Source organism: Thermobia domestica, chromosome 10 (assembly GCF_964235325.1).
Source record: "Thermobia domestica chromosome 10, izTheDome1.hap1.1, whole genome shotgun sequence".
NCBI lineage: Eukaryota > Metazoa > Arthropoda > Insecta > Zygentoma > Lepismatidae > Thermobia > Thermobia domestica.
Window position 1 is genome coordinate 12,221,858 of NC_137463.1, and position 22,904 is coordinate 12,244,761.

The window sequence follows — 22,904 nt, forward strand, 5'->3', positions numbered from 1 at the left end:
TGACTGCAAATTGTTTTTGTAGTCTATTTTACGGTATATTTTGTTATATAAAATTAACGACGGTGTAAATAATTAGCCATTCTTTTCTTATGTATTAGTATTGTAATGACGAAGATATGTATTAGTATTGAAGAATAAATAGTAAGCATTCTTTCAGTTATCCTGCCTGCTTGGAACTAAAATGCAAGCAGGAGTATTTCTAACCGGATTCCTTGTAATGAATCTATCACAGTTCTTTTTGTCCTATTCGAATGAACCACTTCACGCATATGTTCAAGTGAAGACAAACAGTTTCAAAAGTTATTGAAGTTATTTGCAAAACATTTTAAACAACAAGCAAAAAAAAAAAAAAAAAAAAAAAAAAAGGAAAATACATACATCCTTCATATTAACTTGCAAATAAACTAACCTCGGTATTGTACACAAAGGATCAGATACTCTCTGTAGCAAAGAAAACGAATTAAAATTAGTCGATTCGACTCGTTCCGAAGTTTTTGACGAGAGGATATGTAGGATGTGTACTCATTATTTTCTGGTGACTGTCTCTAGTATTTTTAAGTCTATAAAATATGTATAGGGATAAATTCAAGGGAAGCTCGGGGCAAAAATCATCGGAGGAAACAAATTGTAGAGTACTCACAAGAAAGACTAGAACTTTCGGTAGACATAGGATCTCCCGTTTCTAAAATATAGGGCATGATTAATTAATTGTATATATGTCATATGCAATTTGATAAGGTAATAAATAGTATGAACACAAGAAAGAGCATTTATCAACGTTTAAAGATACGCAAATCATTACACAATTTACTTCAATAATAAATATGATTTAAGTGTCGTTATATCAATCTTTTGTGGACTCGTCGTAACCTGGAAGAATTCTGATAAATTCTACATGAATCTAAGGTGAAAATCAGAACACATTTTGTACATAAATTTACAAAACAAGACGAGAAAATTCTGATTCGAGACAGGATTTTTACAAACATTGTCGACACGAGACGAGAAAACCTGAATTCTCATCTCATCTTGAGGGCAACGCTATAAGTAAGCAAATTAGAAATCAAATATGCACGATCATGGTTCCTTTAAGCTGCACTAAGCTGTAAATATAACCAATATCGCATTGGGGTGAAAGTGTGGCGATTAAAGTGGAATGCCTGATAATTTAAGATTCCTCATAACTCCAGTGAAATTAAGAAAAATCTCTGAATTACGAAAAAAAAAAGAAAACGTACAAAATATATTTTCAGGGTAACTCTTACAGCCATTACGTTATTATAAGATTAATGCTACTTCTGAAACTTATTTGATTGAATATGTATTTGGATAAGGAAACCACTTTCATAAGTTTTCAAAGTATCAAGTTTGAGAAGGACGAAGTTTGTCTTCCACTGTTGTTATCTCATTGCTCATAGATACCAGTGATGAAATAATTGGTCGAAAATCACGCGGCCACTTCTTACATCAATTCATGAAGAAAATTAGGGCATTTATTCCGAAGTTGGGCGTCCGCTTTCGTCAAGTTTTTTTCGTTTTTATCTCCTTTCCACACTTTCTGCAATTTGTTATTAGGTTCATTAATCCGTGCTCTTCACAAACTTTTAAAAGATTTTGCTCGTTATCAACGTATTACTTCACAAATGTTAAAACTGCTAGTTCATTGCCCTTCTACAGTCGCCATGTTGATAACATAAATGCTCGTTTCTTTCCCACAATGCAACTGTTCGGTTACCTTGCGCTAAGTAGTTCCTTCGGCTCACCGTATAGTCCCATGTTTATAACCGCTTATATATAACAAACAAACAAATTTTTCGAGACTCTTATATATTATCAAGCACACAAACGATCAAATTATCCATATCTTTCCTCTAAATTTTAAAAATTTTGCTGGAAACGGACGCCCAACTTTGGAATTTAACCCAAAATTAGTTCCAATATTAGGTATCTAAGTTCAGTTAAAAAAAAAAAAAAAAAAAAGCCTCTTGCAACCGTGTAGCACATTTTAATACTTACACTTGAAATAAAAATATGACTGGATAAATACGATTGCCTTTGTCTTTGAATTTCATATGTGAATAACAATATAGGGCTTTTCAGATAGAGGAGGAGGAGGGGCAGGTTTTATTAAACAAGATCGTACATCTGATATGTTTTAACTATAGGCAACTTGTACTTGCAGGCTAAACTCAGTCTTCTGAAGTCAAACGACAAATACCATTAAGATGTTCAAGAGAATAACGTATCAGCATTATTACATACTACAGACACAAAGACACAACTTAGGCTCCCAAGTTTCAAAATTATATTGTGTGTGAAAGCAGTTAGTAGATTTAATTCTTTGTCACATAATAGCCAGACCCTGAGAGAAATTCAGAGGGAGTCCACAGGAAAATTCTTTCGTCATAAATAAACGTTGTACTACTTAGAATTATTATAAAACCAAGATATCAGTTGGAAGATGGTTACAAAGAAATAAATTTAAGGAAAAAGTTAAAACATGGATAACTGATATTTACCCTCTTTTACGCTCTTGGTTCAGTTTAGCTGTATTTATATGCTTTGGATATTTGAGGTAGAAATGAATAAATCGAGAACCGTTACTTACTAACAAACACAATAGGTGAACCCTAAAAATACGAGCCATAGGAGTTATAATTTTTGCCAAATTAACTTCCTGCCATTCTGTCCTTCTGCCATTTCGTCCGCTGCCATTTTGTCCTCCTGCCTTTATTTCCTGCCATTATGTCCCCTGCCATTCTGTCCTAAATTCAACCTAACCTACCTTACCGCATATGAATGTTGGTAGGAAATATAGTAAAGTTTAAACCGGACTTGTTAATTTGTCTCATCGCGTTTGACAAACTATAATTGCTCCATCCTATCGATCTACGCTAAGTGCGCATGAAAAATACGGGATATTTTTTTTATCTGTATGTCTAATCTACGAAAACAGCTCTGTGCAAGAAAATTATTTATGTAGAGGGAGAACATAGAAACAGCGTTAAAAATGTGTCATGGTTACTAAGAAATTGAAATGTAAATCCACTTGTAGTGATTACTAGCACAAGCTAGTGTACGATTTTCGTGCCTGTCTTACTTTCCACGCATACCCACCTTCACTGGTCAGCCTGCTCCCTCCAGATGAATCCTTACATGTGCTGGAACTTCAAGCTGCCCTTAATCATCATTGATGTAATGTTAACGTGAAGTGATCACCGAGCGTAAGTTTGTACGTGTTTTCCTTATGACTTTTAATACATGTATGTGCTGGCATGTTACAAATCTGTACGCCGTTTGTGGCAGACGCAAAGAAAATAATTCAGATAACATTAGGATATTATATAGGATAGTTAGAGAGTTATATCTTTTAAATAATTATTTCTGGTGACGCATTTCAACTTTACCAGTGCCAAGCAGGGACTCGACACCCGCTAACAAAAGAATGAAGAATAAATTAAGAAATTATTTCCACGAAGAGATGATAAGTTTTTAAGATCAAGTATTCGCAATTGTATGTTCTAAAATGCATTCATTATTTTAGCACTGTACTCCTTTGCTCGAAATATCTGATCACTAATTTTAAATAAAATTAAGCTTTTCTTCCATAATAAACAATTCCACTGAAGCTAAAAAAAAAAAAAAAAAAAAAAAAAAAATTGTCAAAAGTATATAGCATAACTATTTTCAACAATTTTAATTAAACTCAATCTAAAATTATTACTAAGGGGTGCTCATATACGTGCTTTGGATTCTCACTCACTTGTCAAGCAACTTATTAGCGATCACAGTAATTAAAATGTAGAGTAATTTTATTTCATATTATGATAAATATAGGCCTCCTATACTCATAGAGTAAATATATTCACTGCTATTCGTGAAAAATGTTGTCTATTTTTCATAATTTTAAGTTCGTCTTTCACAAGACTCACAGATGATACATACAACGCCATTGAAATTGACTTAACAACCACCCTAGCTACAGATTGTTTGTAACCAATATGGCTGCGCCCAGTAAAATTCACAGCAGACGACTTCACCAGCGTATTGCCCTGCCTTTCGCCGTTATATTGAAGAGTTACTATGATTTTATGAGTGAATTGTTTAAAAATACGGATTTCTCCTATTTTACACTCCGGAATCCGGATATTTAAAAAATCGGATTTGCCAACCCCTAGTATATACCAGGGGCGTCATTTAGGGGTAATGGGGCAATTCCTCCCCTGAGTTTGAGACTTATATAGATTTTATCAATAAAATGGTAGTAAACGAGTGAAAAACGCGAAATTTTACTTATATCAAGAGGTCTTGCCCCCCAAGCAAAATCTGAAATGACGCTTCTGGTATGTACCGTGCTTTTAAGTACAGTTATACTTTTGTAGGAGTAAAGTACTCATCTATAGGTTTCATATTCAAATTCAAGGAGGAATTTAGACAAATAAGGTTCATAAATCATGATAAAATAAAATTTTCATTCGAATGAGGCCATCTTCTTTCAAAGTTAAAAATGACGTCACACGATGGAACCACAGAAGCATCACTTCCCGTTCGCTACTTTTAACACTTAAGAGTCCCTATCACTGCAAAATTAAAATACCGTTAATTTTACAGTAATTATGTGATATCTTCACATAGATAAAAAATTATCGAAAAGTGGATCAAGACCTCCCTAGACGATGTTATTTTGCATGAAGTACCGTTATCACGGATCACCTAGTAGCTTTCTGTTTGCAGTTATTTAGAAACGCGAAAATAAATGCCGATTTTCTAAATGACTGGAAATCGAAAGCAGATAAATCAGTCATGACAACGGTATCTCACGCAGAATAATATTGTCTAGGGAGGTCATGTTCCACTTTTCGATTATCTTTTATCTATTTGAACTTATCACATAATTATTGTAAAATTAGCGGTATTTTAATTTCGCAGTGATGAGGCTTCTTAAATGTTCCCTATATTCTACTTAACATTGCCGAAGGAACCACACATCTTAGAGCGTAAAAATGTATGGTCTGAGTAATGTAACACTAAACAACCAATCTCAGTGATTTGCTTGTATGTCATGCGAATCTTAATCGTATGAATACAACAACCAATCAGAACGATGAGTCACGTATCTGGTTTTGAATAGCTATGAAAGAGAGCGAGTTACCCTCTGTTTAGGGCTGTGCCGTGGAAAATCAGCGACCGGGGCGAGAGTATACGACGGCGCCCCCCATACATATATTCCAAACAATTTTTCCTATCTTTTTCCTTTTTTCTTCCGATTTTTCGCCCCCTTACGTCGCCCCCGGGGTCGTCACCCCGCACGCTTCCCCCACGGCACGGCCCTGCCTATGTTAGTCCATAGACACAAGTATAGGATCATAAGCCTCAACTTAAAATATGAGGGGTACAAGGTTGGCCCACCCAACACATATTCAAAGCGAACATAGAGGTACAAAACTGATCCTTTATACCCATAAATTGGATTAAGGAACTTCTCCACCAAAAAAACACCCATCATAGAGGGCAAATAATTTTCAATTTTTGGCAATTTTTTTTACCTATCTGTGGGAACGAGGTAGAATCGCCAGCAACGCTTATCACAACAACTTCTGCGTATAGCAACGCAACGCAAAACATCCACAAAGAAATTATTTTTGTTATTCAGATTTTCAAACTAAATCGCAAATTTTGAATTGCATTGACTCAAATCGTTACTTAATATGCCCGTTTGTTGTAGATATTTTTTGCCGGGTGGTATTTTGTTTCGCAAATGGACTAGAATATTCTAATTTCTAGATTGGCAACTATGGAAACACCTGACTAACCAGGAAGAAAACGAAGTGATCAAAATCTGTGCAAGTTCGATTCTGTGCTTTAATGCAAATGCAAGTTATGCATAGTGTCAGAAATATTTAAGCTGTTAATTGTTTGCATACTAAGGTAATTATCAGTAACTAAATGTGAAGGTACTAGTTGTGTGTTGAATGCATTTCTTGAGTTATCCATTTTTAATTTTCACATAGAAATTATTGCATCAGTAGGTCAGTGAAGGGCGTAATAAAAATAGCAGACATATTTTCTGTTATTATTTATTTTGTGATGCATAATCATGTGTACAAGAAAAGGGTTACAGGATGTTGATTTGAGGAATTCGAATTTGGATCTTAGATGAGATTAATGTTTTTGTTCCAAACAAATTTTGTATGGACATAGGTTGTTCGTAATGATTTTTCTGCAATATTATGATTATCAGATTAATTGTTATTAGAATGATAAAATATTTTGAGTTTTATAACATTCAATGCATATTTGTAATTTATTTAAAAAAGTAACAATCAAGAACAGATTCACTAATATTTGAAGGAAACGTTACAAAGTAAAATGTTATACCAGATAGAAGGATTATTGTATTGCTTAAGTATGCAATGTGCACAAGTGAATTTCTTGTAAGTAATAATCGACAAATGAGTAAATGAAATTGAACAACATATACGTACAATAGAATTTCTTGTAAAGAAAGTAAAAAAAGCAGTGCCAAAGATCAAGGTATTTACTTTCTTAAAGGGTTAAGTTCTGCAGGTGGCCCTCAAAATTATAAAATTTACGGGGAAACTAAGGGAATTACACGAAATTTAAGCATCAGACAAAGAAAAAAAGTAATAAAGGTCATCATTGCACGGTGACTACGGAGAAAAATGAAGTTTAATATTTAGTATATCAATGCGCGTAATGAGGCCATAGTAGGTAAACTGACAATAGAGCAGGCTTAACTGTAAAAAGTGTCCCACAGGTTTCAATCCTGCAAAAAAGCACTGAAAACGTTAAAAATTGCTACATTACTTTTCACTTGGACGTGCTATTTTACTACCATGCTGCTCAGTCATCGAAACCTTCCGCGTCTTGCGAATAGTAATAGTACAAACTTTTGCATAGGCTATATACCAGGGTTGGCAAAAACCATGGCTTTTATTGAAAAAACCAAAAAACCAGGTTTTTTGGTTTAAACCCGGTTTTTTTGGTTTAAATAATTTGCTCTATGTATTTATATCACATATGGACAGAAGTAAGCTTGTTTCGCCTTAGTGTTAGTATGCAACAACCGGGTAATGTTGGAAGGGTTCACATAAGCTTAAAGCGGAATCCAAACCGTTTCTCGGCTTACATCAAGTGAAAATGTCCTCCATTTGAACTCGAAATCGGGACTAATTGGCCAATGCGATACGTCTGCCGATTCACTCACGAAGGACTCCTGGTAAAAATACGTTGACTGATCTTTACGTATTTGTTAATATAATCGTCAAGAGTCATTAGTATAGAAGGACAAAAAGACAAACAATTGCACAAGTGGATCCATTATACAGAATTACATATGGACAATTTCAAAGTACTACAGAGTACAGAAGAACTAATTTAGTCCAAGTCAGTTCACTACGACTTTTATTAGTCCAAGTTAAAGAAACATAGCGACTTACTTTGCATATCAGTAAGAAAAGTGAATAAAGATACGAATTATTTGAGTCCACTTTGGCTCTGACCCATTTATACATAAATAGTTACCAAACATTCTTGTTATTTCAATAATTGCCTCTCGTGGGGTTTGTATGACCCCCTCCCTAAAAAAGTACGGCATTTCGATGTATTTTATCAATAGTAAACATTATTAAAACGAAACAATGTTTAGAATTTTCCTTTGGTTGCATAACAATATAAACAAACTATAAAAAGATCAGAAAACATCCATAAAATTACATTAAGTTGCTTTAGTAATATAATCTCTTTGAGTAAAGAATGGGGAATTTAGGTCTAAATATAGTACGAATAATATATGGGAGTGAAACGTGATAACCCAGATTTTACGAATAGTTACACTTTTACGGACATTTTTTTTGGTTTAAACCAGTTTTTTTTTTTTTTTTTTTTTTTTTTTTTTTTTTTTTTTTTTTTTTAACAGCTGGTTTAAACCAGCCAACCCTGCTATGTACTGATTATTTGTATTAAATATAACTTTACTCCCAACCTTACACATCTAAAGATCACATAAGAACTTTAAATCACCATTTCTTAACCTCCTTTTCCCTGTAAATTTCACAAATTTTTAGTAAAAACGGAGGGTCTCCACTCTAAAGTTAATCCATACAGCATAATGTTGCAGTGTTTCAAACGCACTGTCGTAGTAACTATCATGCAATAGGCAGACAAAGGTGCCGATTGATTCTAGCGGCACTCTACAGTGTTCCACACAATAACGCCTCTGGGGCTCGGTGCTGTCCTATTTTAGGGGGGAAGGTATAGATTTGTAAAATTACGGAGAAAAACATGTTAATTGATTTCACAATAGAATTGCGGGCAAAGATTTACTTTAGGCAAAGCAGTGACAGGGACCGATTCATCCGAACCAGTTCCCAAGAACGAATCGATTCATTTGAGCAGTGACCAAATCACTCATAACACCTCCTAAGCAACCAGAACATGCCAGTTGTGGAAGTAATGCACTTAAAGATATAAGTGCATTATTCTCATAACCAACGTGTTCCGGTTTCTCAGCAGGTATTGTGGACAACTTGGGCTAATTTGAGAATAAAATCCTCGTAACCAAAAGACCCAAATCTCACACTACTCCAATAAATCAAAAAAACACTTGAAAACAATTTCTTGACCTACTACGAGAACTGCTCCAGATGAATCGCTTCATAACAACCGAACCTAACCTAATCAAATCAAATCCTAGGCTAATCTACTAGCTGGCAGAAGCAAACGGAATCAGTCCAATCCTAAGCTAACCAGCAGGTTAGCAGGAGCAAACAGCATCTAAAACTAACTCTATGGCCTATGGAACCCGGAGGTTCAATACCGTGTTCACAAAAGCTCTCCACTGACTTTTATCCTTAGCCAAGTGGATCCAGTTTCTACTTCGTATTCCTATTTCTGCGAGATCTATCTTAATATTGTCTTCCCATCTGCGCCTAGGTCTTCCTAATGGACATTTTCAGATTAGTCTTCCGTTAAGACTTTAAGCGTTCCTACTTTCTTCCATTCTGGCTACATAACCTGCCAACCTGAGACTTCTAGACTTGAGGACTCTAACAGTGTTTAGTAAATCATAGAAATTATGTAGTTCCTCGTTAGGAAGTTTCCGCCATTCCCGTTCCTCTTGGGTCCGAATATTCATCTCAGGATTTTACTCTCAAATATTTTCCGTCTATGTTCTTCCCTCAGACTAAGCGACCATGTTTCGTAACCATACAGAACAACAGGCATGATTATCGTTTTATATGTTCTAAGATTCAAATTCATCGACAGAATTGGCGACGTCACGAAATTTTGAACTGAATAATAACACGAATTCCCTACTTTTAGTCAGCTATTCTTCGTGAATAGCAAACAGCATCACGAATTATAAATACACAGAAACAATTCTAATCTACCCTGACCTACATTAAAAACACATAGCACTTCTACACAATGACATAAATAAATAACTCACCATTAATGATACAACACTCCAGCATAAAAAAAAAAAAAAAAAAAAAATCAGCGAGCCCCAAATTTACGCTTCCACAAATACCAAACAAAATACAAAATCAAGTTATGAAATTTATGAGTAAACATCAAATTCCGCTTCAAATGTGACCACAAATTTTCAGCATTTTGAGTATGAACACCAGGGTTGGCAAAAACCATGTTTTTTATTGAAAAAAAAAAAACAAAAAAAAAGAGATTTTTTTGGTTTAAATAATTTACTCTGTCTTTATTTTAGATATGGACAGAGATTAGTTTGTTTCGCCTTGGTGTTACTATGCAACAACAAGGTTATGCTGGAAGGGATCACATAAGCTTAAAGCGGAATCCAAACCGCTTCTCGACTTACATCCAAGAGAAATTGTCCATTTAGACACGAAACCGGGACTAATTGGTCACAAATGCGATTGCCGACTCACTCACGAAGGACTCCTGATAAAAATACGTTGTACTGATCTTTACATAGGCCTACTTGTTAATATAATTGTCAAGAGTCATTTCAGAAGGACAAAAAGATAAACAGTTACACAAGTAAAAACATTATAGCAGAATTATATATAAATCGGGAAACTGCCGCCTTAGCCATTGGGAAAACCCTGTTATTACTTTAAATGTATTTGTATGTAAAATTTTAAGGTCAAGGTATCATAATCGCTACGCTAAAACTGAGATATTAAATTACAAATTTGGTATGTAGATATCACTCAATAAAATTAAAGTCAAATCCAAGTTGATGTTGGAAGCTACGTAGGTAGGTGATAAATTTTGCCAATTTCTATCAATATATTTAAGCAACCTTGGCTTCTTTATAAAACAACAGGCATTCATTCAAGTAGAAATATATAATTTGGTTTCATTTCGTATGTTTAGGCTTAACATCCTTATGAAATACCAAGGTTATCACGGAGAAGACTTTCGCTTAAAGGGACACCTTGAATCGCTACTTGGCTTACACTTGAAAGATGGGTTGTGGTTCTACCGAGAATTGAACACGGGACCCCTTGATTAAAAGGTGAAAAGTAGATAAACGTAATGCAGATGGTTTGATATGTGGAAACGTCACCACGAAGTCCACACGATTTAAAGCATTTTTCGTTCTTTTTTTTCTTTTCTTTGGTTTAAACCAGTCAACCCTGATGAGCACCACTAGAAAGATCAACAAAATTCAGTGGATGATTAACAGTTAAATGCTACCATTTTTCTTTCTCTGATGAACTATAACCTTTCCAGTAATCAGTTAATACGACAGACTGTGGATGCACATGCGCAACAATAATAATAAACTTCTGCCGGAGCGCGAATCAACACATTCGCTGAAAAAAATATCGCCACTTTCCCTGTGCAAATACCACCAACAATCCAAGTCTCTTTACGTATGACACGGCCAGTGCTTGTCGTGGAAAATTGGCGCCCGGGGCTAGAGTATACGACGGCTCCCCCATATATATATTCCTAGTAATTTTTCCTTTCTTTTGCCCCTTTTTCTCCCGATTTTTTCGCCCCCTTACTTCGGCGCCCTGGGCCGTCGTCCCGCTCCCCTGCCCCACGGCACGGCCCTGGACACGGCCAACATTAAATTGACGACTACCAAATAAGGATTCATCAACTTCAACATGAAGGGTTCTCTCGCCAGAATTTCTAAACGAATTTCAGTATAACCAATCGAACCCGGTAGTACTACTTAAAGTCAGTAAACACGAACATTCATGAATCATAAATTCACAATCGGTCACACCGGAAGGAAAAAAAAATAAAAATTGACCAATAGTTAAATTTACATTACCAAAAAAAAAAAAAAAAAAAAAAAAAAAGTATCTTTACGTTTAGAAGTAAACTTCATGTAGTACCGCAAACTCTTGCGATTATAACAAAGCCCGTACACTATCAAACGACTTCCTTCACGAAACCTTGGATATAAAGTCAAATTCCGTGAACATTTCTCACATGTCTTTTCAAACTGAAACAAACCACACAGAGCTGAAAAACTATAAGAACTCACATCTGAATTAATCACGTACTTACTTACAAACGATGAATTAATATCACAAGCATTAAATTCCATAAAAGGTTAACTAAGAGCAACTGGGAATACGTTTCTTGTGAATATTTACCCTATAACTTCAATCAGGCAATAACTATGTATTTGTGTGGATGCGTAAATGTTTATAATGTGATTTACTAATGTTGGCTTTTCTGTGTTCCAGATCGAATTGTTAATGGTGAGTTTTTCATGTAGACCGAAACAATGAGTCCAAACAAGGATAATGCACAACCGGGGCAGCCAATGCCTACAGCGCCTCCTAGCTATGAAGAAGCCGTAGGCCTTGTGCCTCCACAGCTACAGTATCTACCAGGAGAAACCCAACAATTCGTTCAGGCTCCACCACAGTATGCCGCGCTACCGCCGATTCAGCCATGTAAGTAAAAACTATGATGTATTATTGAAGTAGATAGGAAGAAAGGAGAGATCTGTCACATTGTCGTGAAAGGAAAACTGTCTTTTACGTGATTATTTTCCACTTAAGAGCTTTTATTGTGTGTGTATTGGAGTGTTCCATGTGATCAACAAACATTTCTGGATACAAATTATATTTGTGTCAAGTAACCTGACCACGCAACCTATGTTAATGCTAGTGGACGATATCATTTCCAGAATCATAGATTCGTGCTATTTCATAAAATCTCTTTTCTTTAAAATCAGTTTTTATAAAACCAGCAATGATGATGATTTCGCAGATAGTTGAAAAATCACGTAGAAGCACATTTAAATCAACAAAAATAACACAGTTTCGATGATCAGCTACCATCGTTCTCGTGTAGTGTGAAAAGACTTTTATATCGTGTAGTTTATTCTTATTTGTAGGAAAATGGCGGACTATGTACAAGTGAAAGAAAATTAGTCATTTGTATAGTATATGCTGCGGATAAGTATAGCTTGTAAATTCTTTAAATCCAAGTTAACGAATGTGTAATCGTACGATAAAGTTGCAGTAATTTAAATATGTGGGGGCCGGCTCATTTAATTAAAAGAATCATAAAATATTATTCTAAATTAAATGATCCAGAGACCAACAAAACCTCATAAGTGAAAATGTCTTTTCACTAGCTCAGAAATAAAGATAAACAACCTGCAAGGAAAGCTAACAACTCACAGCATGCATCAATAAACCTAGTGGATGAGTCAAAACACTGAATTAAAAATCACAATATTAACGTATGCGAGAGGTACCGGGATCGGTACCCGGCGCCTAAACCATAACGTATGCCAAGTTATTGGATCGAAATCCGGACGTCGACATACACAATTTATATCCACACATAGCTCATGTAATAATAACCATAGCATGGGGGCAATTTAGAATTCAATCTCATAACAAACTTAACCATTTAATTTTAGGTAGAGCGATTAATTTGTTAAAATAGATGGATTGCATAAATAAAACTAGAGATATCAGATCAGGTAATTACCCAAAACTGGTGCTGTGGCCTTATGACCAAATCAATAATAACTATCATATTAAATTAGAAGTTATATTTCCATAACATAATTTGCATAACATAAGTTATATTTCCTATTAAAAGAATGTTTTATCTAGACATAGTTTGAGTTGTTACGAGACTTCCTTTATTTCTCTACCCATGTGAACGACCTAACAGCACCAGATTGGGAATTGAGTTTTTATTTCCATTTAAAATATGAAAATTTACAAAATATTAATATCAAGGTTAATAAACTATTATTTGCCCTTTACCAATTCGCTTCAGTCATATTACAATATTTATAAGGCTGAGGCCCAATACTCATTTATACATGTTAACTACATTATCAATTTTGATCAATAGTATAAACATTGATTAAATATTCGTTTACTATTCTTTCAAAATAACGATACTTATTGTTATATGAAGCAGTGAAGCACATGTTTCTTCACGTTGGGGGCGCACTACTTGCTCCTTCTGTCGTCGAGTTTCAAGTGAACGACCATCTTTTTTTCACGTTGGGAGCTCACTACTTGCTCCATCCAGCGCCGAATTTCAAGTGAACGAGTCGCTCCTGCTGCTCGTAGGTTATAGCTGCTTCGTAGGCTCGTCGACTTGATAGCAACGTTGCCAGTCTGTAGTGTGACGTAACTCGGATGGCTGTGTGTACGATATCTGGAGACTTCTTTGAGGTGGACTACCACAAGTAGTCTCTCATAACATCATATAAAAATAATCGAACTGGCACTAGTATGAGACGAGCTCAATAATTTCTCATACCTTGATTACATATGCTCTCCATAACTTGATTGTAGTCACTGTCCAGCATATTCAGGAGTGGCTTACACAATCTTATTCTATTAAGAAAGAGGGAAACTCGCCGTAAAATTTAGGACTATAAGTATGCTAGGAAACTCGTAAATTTGCAATAAGTTATTGTATTAGTGGAAAATTTATCAAAATTGAGATGGAAACACTTATTACTAAGCTCCGTGCATTAAGAATTTTGATCTTGTTCGTAAACTGCTTTTTTTATTTCGTGATTGTTTTTTCTTTGCCGATTTAGTGTCTGCTCAGAATACATTTTTTAGTGTGAAGCGAAATACTTTCGGTATATGTGTGATATGTTAACATTTCTGTTGTGGAATTTGATGCGAGTTTAGAAATTCATGCAATTGTAAACAGGGTTGTTTTATTTAAAACAGATGATTAAAACTTGTTTTAAACATGTGTATTTTTTTAAGACTTGTTTTAAACATACGTTTATTTTCATTTTATTTTATTTTTGAAAAAAAAAAAATCTGCCAGAGAAAGAAAATTGTCAAAAACTGCTCCCCATTCAGAAGACTATTTTCTTCCAATGTGAATGTTTTGATTTCTCGTGGCTATAGCATGTCAATGTGGTGATCTTCAATTTATTTTGCCTCTTTCCCCCCCCCCCCTTATTTTAAACGTATATTTTATTGTATAAATGCTTCTCAGTTAACTTGCGAGAAAGTGTCGTAGTTGAACGTTGGACTACTTGTAGAACTTAATATTAAAAAAATAAATAAAATAATTATCATGGAAACTAATTTTTGTGTTGTATTCAGAAAACAAACAAAAGGTTATTTGCTAAATTTGCGGTTCTGAAAATAAAGTATCGCAGGCATTCGTTGATACAGTACATGTTGGTTCTCAGTTTCCGTGCAACTTAGAATCGTTTAACATCAGTTTTACGGGAAGAAAAATTGACATCATTTGGAGCAAATTTATTAAAGTAACTCAAACTCCATCAGATAAGAAAACGACCATATGAGCTCGTTGCAAAACGTGTAAGAAAGAAATGGTTGGTTTAGTTCACAGAATGAAGAATCATTATGAAAAATACAATTCTGTGGAAAAAACTGGATACCCAAGCAAATGGTAAAAGTGTTGATCCGAAAATTGCTTCTGATGATTCTAACATCAGTGATGTGGTTGAAATACAACTGGAAACTTAAGGTAAGAATTAATTTTGTATGAAAATTTTATTTCGTCCCTCTTCCCCATCTCAGGTCTAAATTTTGTTAAAAAGCTTTACACCTTAGAATGGCTTTTATGAAGGGACCAGGCGAGAAACCGCAAGGTATGGCATTTGCCCGCGTAACTAACCATTAAAGTGTGATACTTATTGTAACATCAGTGCCGAACGTCAATGTCTGGGACAATTTGATCTCAATTTGTTCGTCTGTCTGTATGTATGCACTATGCTACAGGGCACAATTTTCGGTCTTTTAACATTACATTTTGAGGGTAGTAGAGGCACGAGAGGTCAGAATTTGCTGCATACATTTTGACTGCGATCCGACGTAAAATTTCAAAATTTGTGATTCGGATCCCACTTTAAACAAAAAGCCCTGTCTCATATAGCCTTGCTACTGTTGCAATACTGTAATCAATAAAACCAAACAAACTAATTTTACGCGTTTAGAACAAACTTGGGTTACAGAATAAATTTGGCTCCAACTCAGTTTTTATAAAATATTTTTAGATATGGGGCGTTCCGAACACGAGGGATCGAAGTCCATTTTCAGAAAGGTTCACTTCTGCTCAGCAAACGTAATTAATATCTTTGTAGCCAAGGGTACGAAATAAATGAAACAAAAGCAACGTGAAAGGGTGTGGACTAGGATTTCATAGGACAACCACTAGACAAGGGCATTGATGGAATGGGAGAGGAGGGCTAATTTTCCCCTCCTTGCTCATAAATTTAAGATATTAATATTATATTGTGTACGCTGCTGCGTGAGAATGCTTAAGAAGTCAAGCTCCGAATGCCATAGTCAGTTTTGCATAATTACGTTAAATAAATGCAAGGTGTGTCCAAAGGAACACAGCGACGGAAAACGTCATATTTACACAATCACGAATCCGAGATGAAAGAAAGAAAAACTACAATACAAGATGCAATCTAGAATTTTATATGATTGCCACTAGAGAGGGGCGTTCGTTTAGAGGTCATCCGCCCCCTAACCTGAATTTTAGATTGAGGAGGCAGTAATGCATATTTAGAAACCTTTTTCTGAGCAAAGTCCAACATAAAAAATTTGAAGTCCTTACACCGAATAAATACGAATTTTGATCAGTTATAATCCATTTCCATTGGCTAGGCTTATATTGCTCTCTTATATTATTTTTTGGCCCAAGGATTCCAAAGGTGGCTCTACTTTAGTTTTAAGAATTCTTGAAATTGGGCTTAAGCAACTTTCCAGTTTTAATCATCTGTATGTTCCCCGTATTTATTCGGTGCAAGGACCTCAAGCTTGTTCTGTTGAACTTTGCCTATCAAAAGATTTTTAGAACTGCCTTACTGCCTCCAAAATCTGAAATTCAGAGTGGGAATGGGGGCGGTTGTCCTCCTGTCCCACAGACATCCCTGTCTAGCGGCTGTCATATGAAACTACTACACGCCCTTTCGTATGGTTTTAGTTACATTTGTTTTGGACTTTTCACTGCGAAGGTATTACGTTTTGAAATAGAATTCATTTGCTAAGCAAAACTGAACTTTATTGAAAATGGATTTGAATCCATTGTGCTCTGAACGCCCCAGATATTACCTTTCTTCAATAAATTATTGACTTAAGGAAAAAAAAAAAAAAAAAGAAGGAATGCAGAAAATATTCTAAAGTTAGCACAACATGAAGTGTGCTTCAGACATTACTTTTCGAAAATTGATTATTTTAAAATAATTTTCTTAGCATCGTGTTCTGCAATGCTAATCAAATTTTGCAACGAAAATGTCACCCGCCTTCACGAAACGCGAGCTTAGCCTCTAAAGGCATGACTAGAAAACTTTCAGAAGCGGTAACTGCGAAATGACTTGCTTTAGAGGCAAAATAGCTGCACAACCGTATTTCTGGTAAAAGTTGTAGCCGTAAAACATGTACCATGACTCCTTTGCACTTGAAATTTTGAATACCAAGCAAAGATGTCCGCCATGATGCTTGATAGCACCATCTGATGTGTCAGACCTCTTCCAAGTTTCATCATTCTCCCTCAACCCGTTCTGAACACACAACGGTGGTGCGGACGTTTGTTTTACTATGTATATTGATAGATTGTGTGTAATCCCCATAGTTGGTAGATTTTAAAATCTACCTGGAAAGCTTATTACAACCAAGAAAGTACTTACGAGAGTCACTTACAAGTGATATGGAATAAGTTGAGAATTACTTCTGTACCCAACACAGTGTAGTCTTAACGAGAATAAAATAAATGAAAAGATCGGTTGCAAGAGCAAAAAGGCCTTAATAAATACGTTATTACATGATTTTTAAATACGTCTAAAATCATATTTTAAACTGGTCAAAATGTTTAAAACTTTTTTTTTTCCCCGTGTGTGTTTTAAAACTTGGTTAACAGTTAAATCACGAACATTTCATTTCCGAAATACTACCACAATAACTTTTGTACCACTGGAATCCTGTTTATTATCGCACGCAAAGAGCTTGAATGGCTTCTGATCAGGGTGGATTGATTTAAATCAGTCTGATTTAAATCACGATTTAAATCAAGATTTAAATCACTTGATTTTTAAAATAAAAATCGTTGATTTAAATCGAATTCCTAAATAAATTAATTTAAAATGAAAATAAGTAAAATCCCGTTTCTGTTCTGTTATTTCGATTATGGAAGTTAATAATCATAATACAATGAGACTCAAATGTACAGTATAGTATGAAAACAAGTGTCATGCAGAGGGTGATTAGGGAAAATCTCGTTTTGAACAGGTAACGGAGCAATCCTTCTTTCTTCTTTTCGTAACATTGGGTTTGGGTTTTAAAATCGTTAACTATTCCAACGGGGAAATCACCATTGACATTTAAGACGAAAATTCTTTTTTGTGCGTGTCTGTTTGTTTGTCCTCAGATAATAGGGCGTATTTAGAGGGGTCCTATCCCCCCTTTCTTGTGTTAATTTTATAACTTTAGGCGAAATTTATGTATTTCATGCCGCAAGCTGGTTCTGAGTTTTTAAAAATAAGCCCCTGCCAAATATCAGTAACTTTTCTGAAAAAAAAAAAAGTGTCTTTTTGATAAACGTTGCTGTACTTTTTCCTTAATGCTTGACCTTTTAAATTATATCACCTGTTTTTAGGTGGTATGGTAGAATCTTCATTATTCAATTTAAAAAGTACCAATAAGGCTTTTTACTTCGTTTTCTTTAAGGCTGGAGGCATTTTAGAACACGTTACATATGCTTTCACGCAGGGTTGGCTGGTTTAAACCATGCAAAAAACGAAAAATGTTTGTAAAAGTGTAAGTTTTCGTAAAATCTTCAACACACACATTAGTGGGTTATCGCGTGTCACTCCCGCATATTATTCCTATTATATTCAAATTTAAATTCCCCATTCATTACTCAAAGAAATTAGCCCTATACTACAAAAGCAACTTTTTTTTTGTAAGGTTATGAATGTTTCTTTCGTGTTTTTTTTAATAGTTTGTTATTATTGTTATGCAATTGCAATCAAAGGAAAATTCTAAATATTGTATCGTTTTAGTAATGTTTACTATTGATAATATACATCAAAATATCGTACTTTGGGGAAGGGGGTCATACAAACCCCCCGAGAGGCATTTACTGAAATCAGAAATATCTTTGGTATCTATTTATGTATAAATTGGTCAGAACCAAACTGGACTCAAATAATTCATATCTTTATTCACTGTTCTTACTGATATACAAGTGAAGTCGTCGTATTTCTTTAACTTAGACTAATCAAAGTCGCAGTGAACTAATTTGGACTTAATTAGTTCTGTACTCTGCAGTATTTTGAAACTGTCCATATGTAATTCTGTATAATGGTTTCACTTGTGCATCTGTTTATCTTTTTGTCCTTCTCAAATGACTCTTCACAATTAGACAATTATATTAAAAGTATGTAAAGATCAGTACAACGTATCAGGAGTCCTTCGTGAGTGAGTCGGCAGACGTATCGCATTTGTGGCCAATTAGTCCAGTTTTCAAGTTCAAATGGAGGACAATTTGTTTCGGATATAAGAGACGATAAACGGTTTGGACTCCGCTTTAAGCTTATGTGATCCGTTCCAGCACAACCCGGTTGTTGCATAATAACACCAAAGTGAAACAAACTTATTTCTGTTCATATGTGATACAAATACATAGAGTAAATTATTTAATAAAAAAAACTGGTTTAAACCAAAAAACCAGGTTTAAACAGAAGAAAAACTGATTTTTTTTCAATAAAAACCATGGTTTTTGCCAACCCTGCCACGCCTTTCTGTGTTGAGGCATAGTGTGTGATGACGTCATAAATTTAAAAAGATATTTTTTTTGTTATGAGTATTATTATTATTATTATTATTTTGGGGGGGGGGGGGCGGGTTACATTTTGCATTCAGAAGACTGAAATTTTGCACACTCGTTCAGTGCACCCCTTAATAATTTTCAGATGTTTTCAGATCTCTGCGTGGAAACAGCGGGGTCCAGAGGGGCAAAACTGTTTAAAAAAGGATATTTTTTAATCAAAAAATAGCTTTTTTTCGTGATTTTCCCGTCTCAGATGAAGATATATGAATGGTACCGTTTGAAAGGCTGTTCTATTCTGAAGAAAATGATGTACGTACTATGCTCCTAGGATAAATAGGGATGTCTCAGGAAACTGTTACCTGAGATCCTGTTTTATACGGGAATCTGGGGTATTTGGGGAATATTATTTTTCACGGGCTTACTTTTGCACCTACAAGATTGAAATTTTGCACATTTACTCAGTGCACCCCTCAGTATTTTTTAGATTTGTTTCAGATCTCTACCTTAAAACAGGGGAAGGGGTCCACAGAGGTAAAAATGAAAAAAAAGACATTTTTAACAGAAAATTCCTTTTTTCGTGATTTACCCGCCCCCAGATACATGACGGAGACATTTGAAGGGTACTGTTTGAAAATTTGTTTTATTCTGAAGAGAATAATGTACAAATCATGATCTTAGAATAAATAGGGATGTCTGAGGAAATTTTTATATTAAATGCGGGTCATCTGGGGCATTGTGGGAATGTTCTTAGCTCATTGTTAAATAGTTTTCTCACTCTTACTACTCAAAAGAGAAGCTTGAAATTTTGTACACACATTTAGTACACCCCTTAGCATTTCCCAGTTGATTTTGACATCCGTGCTGTAACACAGGGGTATTCAGAGGGGACCAAATTTAAAAAAATAAAAGTTTAAAAAAATGCCGATTACTCTCAAAATTTCCCGCTTCAGGGACATGATAAGGAAATGTGAATGTTACCGTTTCAAAAGCTGTTCTATTCTAAAGAGAGTGATGCATGTACCATGATCCCAGGATAAATAGGGATGGTGCTGTAGCTGCTTGACTGAAAGTCTATAATTTACCTTTAAAAAGAGCCATAATTTAAAAGGGTTAAGAAACATTGTTTGGGATTGATATAGGTTAACGATTGGGGATAATTCAAAATGAAACCCCAATACTTTCACTTAAATGGCATAATTAGCATTTAATACTAATTCCTAATGCTTTATCTTCAATTCGCGACTTGTATTATACCAGGAGAAAGATTTGATTTAAATCAAAAAAATCGATTTAAATAAAAAAAATCAACAAAAATGATTTTTATTAAAAAAATCATGATTTTTTTCCACCCTGCTTCTGATATCACTACAGAAGAATGAAAAGAACCATATCTTGAAGAATGGAAAGAAGAAAGAGGCCGAAATACATTAAAAGCCCAACATTAACCCAAACATTAAAAGTTACGTTTTTTTTTTTATCCAACCCGACGAAATCGGCTTAACTGGCTTCATAGTTTGAGAGACACAGGGTTTTGGCGCGCGCGCGATTTAAGGGTTAAAACATTTGAACACCTTTTTCATGTTTTAAACACATGTTTTTTTTTTTAAACTACTTTTTCCAACCCTGATTTTAAATAGTTATCTTGAAGTAATAGAACTTGTTAAGTCATGTCCATAGTGTACCCATAATTATGGAAATAATGTTTGACTGACTATTTATAATTCTGGACAAAAAGTTTCAATATGGCAACAGTGTAGCCTAAAAGTAGGATAACGGTCAGTGAACTTACAACCGTTAGTGTATGCTATACAGGATGTTGTTTCTAGAGCAGCGTGTGCGTTTGTATTCTGTAACAATTAATTATGCGGAGATGAGACGGAGCTTGATCTCCCGATTTGCCACTACCTGACTTTTTCTTATGGAGTGTTTTAAAGGACAAAGTATATCAACATCACATACGCAATTTGGTCAAACTACGGGAAGCTATCACAGAAGAGTTCCACAAGATTCCAGTACAGGTCTGTCAATCTGCTTTGACAACGTTGCTCTTCGTCTCCAGACATGTATCGATTTATATGGTGCATTGGTGGACCATGCCATGGAGAACAACGTTGCTAGTTTCTTTACCGCAATCTTTGAAATATCATGTACACTTATGTCCAAAATTATTGTCGCATGTCTATAAATATGTTATTGTAGGAATATAATTCGATAATGAATTCGCCCGGTATTTCTTACAATGTTAGTACGTGTATAATCGGCAAAGACATGTATGTGGCAAATTTCATGTCGAAAAACAGTAAATAAGAACAATAAAACGAAAATAAAACTTACTTGTCCATTTAGCAACATTTTGTTTTACTCACTCTAATTTTCGTATTTATTATTCTTTTCCTATGAAATTTTCCATAAATATACATTTTCCGATTATACACAAAGTATCAGTATTATAAGCACCCTGCAAAATCATTATCAAATTATATTCTTACAAGAAGACAGTTATAGATTTTCGATAATAATTTTTGAACATGAGTGTACATAATTATAGTCCATCCTGTACTATTTAGTATATACATAGAGGGTATATAAGATAGTAGTAGTTAAACTTACCACTCATTTCGTGCTGCTATAATTTTCTGTACAATTTTGAGAGTTTCGCATGCCGTCCTTGGTGTAAATTGGACTCCTTGACGGAAATAATTTCATTTCAAAATGAGAGAGATGGAGGAAATTTGAGAAACTTGACACTGTAAAATCGAACACACATCTACAGACATACATTACGTTTTAAAATGCGAAATGATTTCCCAGTAAGGGGCTCGAATCTAGTGAGGATGGCAGGCAAAACTGCTTAGAAAATTTTAACAGGACACAATAACAGGCGAGTCTAACGAAGTATTAACATGTATCAATTTCTGGTCGTTAGATAAGTATGTTTAATTACTCATAACATAAAATAAGTTTAGCACTTATCTTCTGCAGCGTCCAGTATTGAATATCCACGTGATGCAAGTTTTGCCGTTCAAATGTAATTTTGAAAAGAACATTGAATGTTGAAAAAAGAAATTAAAATCTATTTCAAGTCTTGAATAACAGAATGCCTTTTTGTGTGTGTGTGGTTGTACTTTGTGGTGGGGAAAATACAATTAATTTCTTTTGTTAATTTTAGATCAGCCACCCCCGGCTGTACCACCACCTGCTGTTGTAGCTTACCCAACACCAGCTAACACAGTGATTACCACCACTACAGGTAAGAGAAATTCAAGGCTGTTAATTCTATTTTTAATATACGAGGTGTTTTCAAAATAAAGACCGAACTTTTAACTTTAAAATAGCAGACTTTAAGGCTTCAGTGGCGTGCTCTGGTTACCGTGCGCAGATCGCGCCATATTTTGGTAAAGGATCACTTTTTATTGGGTTCCCATCTATGCGTTAGTTTTCAAGTAACAATGCTTTTAGTGACGTCGTACATAAGATCCTCATCAGATTAGTGAAAAAAGTAACAATGAAGGAGTTGGCTGACAGCGCATCTGTGTGAAATTTTTGCGTAAAACTGGGAAAAACTTTCACAGAAACATTCTAAGTGCTTAAGGGCGTGACTTACTAAAAATAATACAAAATTA

General features: G+C 34.8%; 1 protein-coding gene across 1 annotated transcript in view; it reads left to right on the forward strand.

Annotated features, from left to right (window-relative positions):
* Positions 1 to 5,789: 5,789 nt before the first annotated feature.
* The window catches only part of LOC145662290 (lipopolysaccharide-induced tumor necrosis factor-alpha factor homolog), a 36,093-nt gene continuing 18,978 nt past the window's right edge, over positions 5,790 to 22,904 (forward strand). Inside the window, exons 1-3 of the mRNA XM_081727700.1 lie at positions 5,790 to 5,928; positions 11,712 to 11,924; positions 22,451 to 22,531. Of these exons, the coding sequence (XP_081583826.1) occupies positions 11,753 to 11,924; positions 22,451 to 22,531 (253 nt within the window). The 5' untranslated portion in view covers positions 5,790 to 5,928; positions 11,712 to 11,752. The remainder of the gene's footprint in view (positions 5,929 to 11,711; positions 11,925 to 22,450; positions 22,532 to 22,904) is intronic.